Raw genomic sequence first — 10,590 nt, 5'->3', positions numbered from 1 at the left:
CTCTTATACTGTATAACCGATCTATTTCCAAAGACCTGGTCACATTTGTTTGCAATCTTACTTAACATGAGTTCGGGTGTTACCTCTTCGTCTTTCGAAAATAAATTTCGACTTTCTACCTCATATTTTAACATCTGCGCGTGAGTAATATGCCACCTATAATTTGTCGGTTCTTTCTCTTCCTTATCACATTTCCGCTTTATTTCAAATTTAATGGTTCTATGATCACTCATGTTCTCCTCATCCATAACCTTCCATCCCACGACACTACTACTCAGCCCCTCTGAGACAATAGTAACGTCTATAATCGAGTGTCCGGTCGTCCCTACAAAAGTAGGTATATTAAACTCGTTAACCACCACCAGATTGTTCCTCGCTAGCCATTCTTCCAGCCTTTCTCCTCTCACATTACTACACCCAGAGCCCAGCAAAGTCATTTTAGCGTTCAAATCTCCACCGATCAGCACTTTCTTCCCTTTCCCTCTGATTAGTGACTCCATAGAATATAACAGTTCTTCAAAATCATCTATTTGCCCATTCGGGGAGAAATAACAAGAAACCATCACCATCGTATTCAATTCCACCCCAACAAAACCTTCTCCTTTAAAACATTCTAAAACTTGCACGTCACAATATATATTTATAAAACTATCACAATTTATATCACAGTAATGCACAGCCTTCAGTTTTTTATTCTGCTCACAGCCAATAATCACGTCTATTTTTTCGTCATTAACAGTTTTCGTCATCAAGTCATGCGCGATTCTCACTCTGTTAAAGTTGAGTTGGGCTACCCTAAGTATTCTTTCCTCATTCGCCATTGGATTTACGCTGTTCTTCTTTTCTAGCTGAGGACAGTGCCGTTATAAAAACTTTACACTTTCCCGTCCCAGCCCTATGTCCCTCCGATTCACAGAGAGGACATGCCTCCTTATTTTTGCAGGCTTGTTGCTCATGATCATCATTTCCACACTTAAAGCAGAACTTGGATCTATCAATTCCTTTACAATCCCTTGCTGTGTGGCCGTAATCCCAGCATCTAAAACACCTCTCTAATTTAATTCTTTTTTCAATTCTACACCTCGTAAGCCCTATCTTTATACGCCCTGTCTTCAGAAGTATATCTGCCTTTTTTTTATCCAAAGTTACGGTAACGGCTTGCGTATTGCTTTTCATTGGTCTAAGCTCACTTGTATACAGGTCTATATTAGGTTCTCCCAGAGTTGTTTCTATAGCCTCCACGATCTCCATGTTATCCGTACTGGCATCCATGCCCCTAATATGCAGAGTCTCCTTTTCTTCCCCTACTATTCTTACCTGGGCCTTTTCTCCAGGCATGGTCCGTATAGCTTCTTGAGCTTTCTTAATGATACTCTCATTTCTGTCTGTTGTGATAAGGACTTTCCCATCTTTAGTACTTCGTACACTTTTGATCGCATTTTTGATATCCTTTCCTCCCAGTGCCTGTCTTATCTGTTTAACCGATTCCTTAAAAGATCGGTCTCCTTTCTCTACTATCAACGCATAGCTTTTCCTTATCCTTGTCGCGGTATCTGCTTTACCGGTTATGGCTGTTGTGTAGATATACACCTTGGTCTCTGAAGAATGAAATATACTTTCAATCATCTTTCTATATACCTCCAATGAGACTTTATTGATAAGATGTATTGCGACCTCCTTATCGTTCTCTACTTCAGTTTTACACATCACCAATTTTCTAAACATGTCCTCTTCAGTGCCATCATACCCAAACTTAACTATTTTCCTTCTTCCCTCCTCCATACGGCCCCTGGATCCCACTTTATAGTTTTGCTCCACAAAGCCAAAATCGTCTGAAATTTGTAAGAGTTCTGGATATCTCTCTCGATATGCCTTCTGCATACCCCTTTCCATCTGGGCATCTTCCGGTTCCAACACTACCACTTTGACAATATTATCGGGTGACTTTATAGGATTCCCCACTCTAATTTCGGTGTTTGTGTACAAATCCTCCTCCCATTCTTTGTCATTCATCTCTTTCCATACATTATAGTCCTCTGTACGTATTATTTGCAGCACTTTCTCGTCTATCGTTTGAGTGGCTATTTCCTTAGTGCGCGATGGCAGGTTGGTTTGACTTGATTTCCCGTCTTCGTGTGGTTGTCCGCTGTTTCCTATTTCTTTTATTAGCTCCTTAATCTCTACTCTTTCCAGTACCTCTCCCATCCTTTCCAGTTCCACAACCGCTTCCTTTATTTCCCTCTTGGTGTTTTGCTCAACATTTTTCCTCAATACCTTTATCAGCTCCGTTATTCCTCTCGCTGTCTTCTGCAATTCTTTTGCTTGCTTTCTCCTAGTATCTGCCGTTGTTTGTTCTCCTCCTCGTTCTTTGTACCCTAAGCTCTCTTTATTTCTCTCTCTCATTGTCTTTTTCGTAGGCATCTTCACTTCCTCCTCCTCCCTTCTGACTTCTCCCTTCATTCCTTCTTTCTCCTCCTCACTTCCACGCTGTATTATTTTTCTTTTCTTGCTCTCTCTAGTCATTATTTCCTCAATACTTGCCTGCCTCGCCGCTCCGCTACCGAACGACCAGCTTCTTACTCTCGGTGGTGTATCGTCTTCCAAATCCGCCAAAGGCGAAAAAGTCAACTGACTATATTGCTTCGTCTTTTCCGGGCCTATTAAGTCTATCACCCCTCCTTTCTCTTCTGTCGGCATCTCATACCCTTCGGCCGATATAAACGTCTGGTCTAAGTCATCGTCCGACTCTCTCGATTCTTCAGACGACGTCTCTTCTCCCTTAGTGTCTCTGCGGGCATCAGTTGATTCCGCTTCATGTTTGGCCGACTTGGTTGGTGAGCGGCCAATGAGGCTGCTGCGTCTAAAGACGTGCTCCTCTTCGCTCCGGCTGGCAGAGCCCTGTATAAAGTGGTCTACATAATCGCGTGTGGTCGACCCCTCCCCACGTGTAGCCCGCGACTCTACTTGGCCGGCGGGCCCATCCGAGGCTTTTGGCTTTTCATCCATAAACCATTTTTAGAGATGTCAGGCGCCTTCTTTACGCCCCATTTTAGACCTACTGGCAGGTATACACTTACCAACGAAACTTCACACACATAAACACTGAATCAACACTTAATCCCGTGCTCCCTGCAACCGGGCAGGGGCATTACATGGAGTATTGTCGCCCGGGACCACGCGACCCCAGCTTTTTTAAGGAGGTGTGCTCCTCCGCCTGTAAACCCAGGCGGGTACCCTTATGGGGTGCTACCATCCGGGCCAGATGGACCCCAGTTTTTTAAGGAGGTATGCTCCTCCAGCTCGGGCACCGCGGGTTCGCAAAACCCGTACCTGGGATCATCCCAGGCCCCTGCGGGGAACCCAACCCAACCCAACCCAACCCAACCTTTTTCTTCGAGGAGGCCTTTTTCTTCTATCTCCACGTGCAGTCTCTCCCTAATGATTATCTCCATCAGTTTCCCCATGGTGTTACACATACATATAGGTCTATACGTGGTTTCATGTAATTCATCTTTTCTGGGTTTCTCTATCAACGCAAGTTTCGCCACTTTCCACGCTTTAGGGAACTCTCCAGCCTTTAAGCACCCGTTGTACATTTCTGCAAACGCCTCTTGATTACCTTCAACTGTGGCCAGCAGGATTTCAGCTGTCACGCCATCCGGGCCTGGTGCCTTTCGTTTGTTTAGTTTCCCCGCCGCCTCAATAAGTTCCTTCTTACTTATTTCAGGAATAGCACTATTTACTATGTTTTCCATATTCCACTCTATTTTCTCATGCCCAGGGAATAGTTTCTCCACCTGTCTTTTCACCTCTCTTTCCTCCACCTGACCTCTCCTCCGCATCTTGAATTTTCTAGTCACAATCCAATATGCCTTTCCCCATACGTCATCGTTCAGTTCCGTCAACAATTCTTTCCATTTCCCTTCTTTACTCCTCTTTATCGCCAACCTCATCGCATGTTTAGCCGCCTTATAATTGGTTGTATATTCTTCCATTCGCTCATCGCCACTTCTCTTCCTAGCCCTCGTGATAGTTCTTCTTAATTTTATACATTGCCGTCGTTTTTCTGCAATTTCCGTGTTCCACCAATATACCGGCGCTCTATTTCGCATACTTGACGGTTTCTTATCTAGCAAGCTGTTACATTTGTCCCTAATCCTTTGCAGCACTGTTTCGGGGGTAATTTCTTCGTTTCTCGCGAAAAGTTCAACGCACGACTCGGCATATTTCTTTAAAGACATTTCGTTCGTATACCAACCCCGCGCCACCGCAACCACGGCGGTATAGAGAGAGTTTCTGATGTCAAATCTTATCGTCCGGTGGTCGCTCAGATTTTCTTCTTCCTCCTCCACTCTCCATCCTGAGGCTTTATCCCGTAAACTCTCAGACACGGCGGTAAAGTCCACTACGGACGTACCTCTCGCTCCCACGAAGGTCGGGGTTCCTCCCTCATTTAATACTACCAGGTTGACAGAGGAGAGCCAGTCTTCAAGCAATTTCCCCCTATGGTTTATTGTGTTCGATCCAATCACCGTAGTTTTGGCGTTCAAGTCACCACCAACAATTACCGGCTTTCCTATATTTTTTATTATAAGCTCCATATTATATAGCAGCGTTTCGAAATCCAGAATGTTTCCATTCGGTGAGAAATAACAAGACACGACAGCAAAGGACTCCAGCACAACACAGACATACCCAACTCCGACGACCCGGTCAGTCACAACACAGTCTCCATACACATTAATAAAAGTATCACAGTTTATATCACAGAAATCATTTGGATACCGTACATTCGGTTCACAGCCAATAATTATCGAAATATTCTCCTTCGATACTGTTCGCATAATTAACTCCTGCGCAACATATGATCTGTTAAAATTCAGTTGTAATATTCTAACGTTCCTCCCTCCATCGTACTTATCCATTGCGTTTGCGTATGGATCTTCTTGCAGCGGTGAGTGCCTCATTAAATATTTTACACTTCCCAGTACCTGATTTATGGCCTGTCATGTTACAAAGCGGACACGCCTCTTCCTTTTTACACAGCTTCGATCTATCCGTAGCCTTACATTCCTTGGCTGTATGATTATACTCCCAGCATCGAAAGCATCTGTTCATTTTGATTCTTTTCTCTATGCTACATCTGGTAAGGCCTATTTTTATGACCCCCATCTTTATCAGTTTTTGCGCCTCCTTGCTACCCATTGTGACTGTAATAGCTTGAGTACCATTTCTACGGGGTCTCAGATCGCTCAGCTGCAAGCCAGAGTTGTCTCGCCCCAGTGTCTCATTTAGTACACCTCGAACATCTTCCTTTTCTATCGACGCATCCATCCCATTAATAAACAGCACTTCATTTTGCTCACCTAATCTCCTTACCTCTATTTGATCGTCAGACATTTTTTGTATCGCCTCCTGCGCTTTCTTTAGAACTTCATTGTCCTTATCTGTTGTTACTAGCACTTTCCCATCCTTTGTGCTGCTTATACCTCTGATTGAGTCCCTTATTTCTGGGGCACCAAGCACTCCTCTGATATCTTTGACTGCCTCCTTAAACGTCTTATCTCCTTTCCCCACAACCAAGGCGTAGCTAGTTCTTCCTTTACCATCTGTATTAGCCTTATTAGACGCGGGCGTCCCGTAAATATAAACTCTAGTCTCCAACCCATGAAAGATAGCCTCAATCATTTTTCTAAACACTTCGATTGGCAATTTGTTTATCATATGTATTCCCAATTCCCTTTCTGTTTGTGTTTCTCTTTTTAACTCTACCACCTTTCCATACATGTCCTTCTCCGTTCCATCATATTTAAATTTAACAACTTTTCTCCTTCCCTCCTCCATTCCCTTCTTTGTTCCTATTTTGTAGTTTTGTTCTACAAATCCAAAATCATCCTTGATCATGGATATTTCCGGGTATCTATCTCTGAATACCCTCTGTATCCCTTTTTCCATTTCAACATCTTCGGGCTCCACTACGATTATCTTTATTACATTGTCCTCTGCTTTTATGGGATTTCCACTCTTAATTTCCGTGTTTGTGTACAATTCGTCTTCCCAATCCTCATCTTTAACTGCAAGCCATTCTTCATAGCTGTCCATTTGCTTCAGCGTTTGCAACTTCGTCCAGTCCTTTGTCTGTGTAGCAATCTCTCTGGTATCAGATTGTGTCTGTACATCCACATCAAACGTCATTTTCTGTATTTTTTCATATTTGTGTCTATCTAACCAATCCTTTATAGACTGTCTGTTAATTACTTCCACCTGTCTTTCGAGTCTCTGTGTCAAATCCTTAACTTCTCTTCTTGTGTTGTTTTCCATCCACCCACTCAAATCCTTCGTTAATTTTGTAATTGCGTCTAATGCTTCTTTTATAACGAACACCTCTGAGCTTAACTGTTGATTGTATGGATCTTCTACATCGGTAACTTCCACAAGACTATCTGTTATCTTTCTTTTCTTATATTCACCCCCTAGAGAGTTACTCCTAGCATGCGTAAACATCTTCCTAAGCTTGCTGGTATTTTCTATACTTTTAGCTCCACTTGCTTCTCTCTCCTTTCCACACCCTTCCGGTTTTGTTGCATCTTTATTCACCATGGTCTTGTTTTAGCCGGCGCATCGTCCTATAAGAGGCGGGCCGGTAAAGGTCAAGAACGGGTATACCCTCAAGGATACGACCATCTGGCCGAAATCCTCTACCCCAGTTCCGTGGGGCCTGACCACCGCTTAATGTATCCCGGAATACACGGACGGATACATACTCGCCTGGTGCAATGGTGGCTCCGATCCATCCATCCATATAGGACTACCCGATCGGGGTCCCGAAGGGGCCGGTCCCTGACGCTCACGAGACGTTCCTTCGGCAGAGTAAACTCACATCAGCCTCTTTCCTGTCCGGTTGCAAGCCATCCAGTTCCAAAGCACTCCCAGGTTCGCCTACATGCACGCCGATCGGACATGCACATAACACGTAACATAAAACATTACATAACACGTCACAACAGTCCGGAGCCGTACCGGAATAGGCAACATCTTCTTGCTGGTCCTCCCCACTTCACCTGTGTCCCAGGCAAGGAGCCCTTTGTGGGGTGCTACCGGCCGGGCCAGCCGGACCCGTTTTTTAACGAGGTATGCTCCTCGAGCTCAGGCGGCCTCGGGTTCGCTAAGCCCGTACCCAGTAACTCACTGGGCCCCTGAGGAAAACCCAACCCAACCCAACCCAACCCAACCAAACCCAACCCAACCCAACCCAACCCAACACAACACAACCCAACACAACCCAACCCAACCCAACCCAACCCAACCCAACCCAATACAATATTAATTTTTTTAACAGAGAAATTAGAGAAAGACGAGGACATCTAAGATTGTGGATTTGTAATTCAGTGTAAGGCAAAAATCAATCGCAAATACAATAAACAATTTTGGGGAGTGAAATAATATTATATTATTTATTTGTTTATAAAATAACATTTATAAATACATTTTATATTGAAGGGGACATAGTCGCAATAGATGGAATGTGAAAAGTTTGGTACAAAATTTATCAATTACATCTTTTCTTTTATTATTATGTGCTCGTTTGATATGCAAGTGATTCAGAACAACCGTGTAGGTAATTTTAGTTGAAAGCGGAGGTAGCTACAAAGTTGAAATACAAAATTTAATAACTTAATTGTACATAAACAATCTTATATACGTGTCTTGGTTTCTCGGTTGTGGTATTTTAGGGGTGTATGGCCGATCAGGAAACCAGAGAGCGACCTTAGGTTCTTTTTGCTAAGGCATGAAACTTCTTTGACTTTCTTTTGCGACAGAGTTATCATACTTTTCGCTTGTCTGTGTCCTGGAAGTGTTTTCCAGCATAAGGCTATCTTTGGGGTCTCTCATGTACCAGGCTCTTCTTTTCAGTTGAGGCTCACCCTTCATCCAATCATCCCCGCTTCTAAACATGAGCCATATATATCAATTTTTATTTTTTATTAGCCTAAATATTTTTGCATGAAAAATTATTTATCAATTTTAGTTTTTTCGGAAAATGGTTCTATTTTGTTTTTTTAAATGGAAACAATACCAAAAAAAAACATTTTCACAACCTGTGAGTTTTATTTTTCACAAAGTTTTCTTTGTGGGTCCCGTATTTGCAAACCTCTTGGAAGCCTTGGATCAATTAACCCAGGTAATAAACAATTGAAAAAAAAAAATTTAATATTTGAAACATAGTTTTCCAAAAAGTACGATCCCTGTATATCTGAAACGTAAAAAAAATTATAATAAACAATTTTATTTATTATTAATCAATAAAAAACGAAATTCGAGGAGTTCCCAAACTTGTCTTTTCTACGAAATTTTTACTTCTACTTCGAAGCCTTTGGATGTCCAACATACAAAATAACATTTTTCGCGGTCTGCTATTTCAAGTTGACTCTGTACTTGATAATAATAATTATGCTTTCGATGCAACTGAAAATTTCCGCTATCATTTATGAAAGCAAATGTAATTATTTTTTGGTTTATTGCTTCGAATGGATGTAAATTTTTTGAATTTGCTGGACACTTCACCTCTACAGTGGCGTCTTCGTTTTCAACTACTCCATCTGGACTTGCAGCTAAGAATCCATACTCCTTGTGGAGAAATAGCCCGCAAGAGTTTACTGACAAGTTATATTTCTTTTCGAATTCTTTTACTGCAAGCCATTCATGGTCTTGGCCATATTTAGTGGTATTGTTTCCAGCAAATTTCGAATACAAGATGGATTTTACTTTATTTATGCAAGATGTACTATTCCTCATCTTACACACTTCACCAAACCTCGATGCAGTTAGGCTCAAAGACCTTTCCTGGATCCAGTTGTGATTGGTTCTTTGGCCTCTGCTAAGAATTTCGGTTTTATTTCTATTGACACATCCATCCTGTAAGTTTGCAATAAATTCTGCTTTCTTTCTTTTGTAGTCTTCGTTTGAAATGTCACTTGTAACCAAATTGCTATCATTATCTACAGCACCATAATGACGACGTTTTCGATTTTGCTGTAACTGTCGTTGTCGAAGAATTCTTGATCGATGTTTTTGAATCAGAATCGAGCTTTCTTCTCTATGTGATAGCGATCGGTACATTGTATCGTAATACGATTCTTGCGAATTGAACGATAGTGCAGAAGCTTCACATCTCGTTTGATAAGACCCTCTTCTAGAAAAATTTATTCGTTTCCCTCCAATGAATTTGCATACGATGCTATTATAATGTTCTGCTCGATTAGTGTTCATATTCAATAACAAACTGCTAACATTTTGTATTAATCGGTTTAAGCAAATCATATCGTCGTATAAACCGCAATTCTTCGTATCCGGTACTAAATTTCTTTCTTCCTCCGTGTTCTTACATTCAAAATACCCAATTTCCCTACATTTTGAATGTTCTCCAAATACATGCGAAGGGCAATTTGAAATGTCTTCACTTAAAAGTTTCATTTTTTCTTCAAATGTTATGTTTTCGTTTATTCTATGGCGTACTACTTTGGTTATGCAAATTCGCATTCGAAGCGATTTCTCTCGAAGTTGATTTCGCAGGAAAGGTGACACTGGAATATTTTTTGAATTGCTTCGCTTCCGTACTAAAAAATCATTTATATTAGTGTTTATACAAAGTTAAGAAAAAATTCATAACTGTTGGTATGTATTATTTGTTTAAGTAGCACATTGGCAGTTAGTTAACAGACATGAACAATTGAAAAACAATAATATAATTCAATTGATAAACAATTGAATTGACACACTTAATTTTTGTCAATATGTTAAAGGTTCTCATTGTGTCAATTCAATCTATTTTTTTCCCCGATTTATTAACCATAGATTATCATGTCATACCAAAATTAATCGGTGCAGAAGAAATTTGAAAAATTATTAAATTATTATTATAAATATAAGTATTATTAAATTTATGGTGAAAGGGACACATTTTCACTACCAACAATACAACAAAGTTATCAATTTTCACGTTGTATGATTGGGAAGAAGTTATATTATACAGATTTACACAATAATAATTATGGAATTAATTGTATTGATGTTTCCACTATCTTCAATCAAAATTTTAATACTACTAAGTTTCAAACATTATTACAAAAAGGCTGTTGCTTACATGCTATATCCCGCAGCTTTGTTGAGAAGTTTCGTAGCAGATGATTTCGGCATTCAACCTTTTGCACTAACAAGTTACCGTATGGTTTCGATATTAATAATTTTTTATATACGCTACTGTCGCCATCACCTACTAATTTATTATAAATTAAATTATGCACAGTCAAACTACTTTTAAATCCTTCGGTAATAATGTCTGCTTCCATGGATGTTGATGTACCAGAATAATTTTTAAAACACTTATGCGGTTTAGCGTCTTGACTTTGTTCTTTAGCTTGGGCACAGATACAGCAATATTTATTTTTAACACCTATATATAATACTTTTCCTGTTTTTGGCCTATGATACAACCCTGAAAACATAATAATTATGATAGTATTCTTGTGGAATATAATATGTATAGGGTGATTTAGATCACTTGTACAGACTAGTTTATTTGAAAACTTG

At 40.5% G+C, this 10,590-nt stretch overlaps 1 protein-coding gene across 1 annotated transcript; it reads right to left on the bottom strand.

Annotated features, from left to right (window-relative positions):
• Positions 1 to 810: 810 nt before the first annotated feature.
• LOC139430208 (uncharacterized) lies at positions 811 to 3,006 on the bottom strand. Its single transcript, XM_071196872.1, has one exon. The coding sequence runs from the start codon at positions 3,004 to 3,006 to the stop codon at positions 811 to 813; it is 2,196 nt and encodes a 731-aa protein (XP_071052973.1).
• Between the last annotated feature and the right edge of the window lie 7,584 nt (positions 3,007 to 10,590).

The sequence above is a fragment of the Onthophagus taurus genome, chromosome 6 (assembly GCF_036711975.1).
Source record: "Onthophagus taurus isolate NC chromosome 6, IU_Otau_3.0, whole genome shotgun sequence".
In the NCBI taxonomy this organism is placed as follows: Eukaryota; Metazoa; Arthropoda; class Insecta; order Coleoptera; family Scarabaeidae; genus Onthophagus; species Onthophagus taurus.
This window is presented reverse-complemented; position numbering and strand designations above follow the sequence as displayed.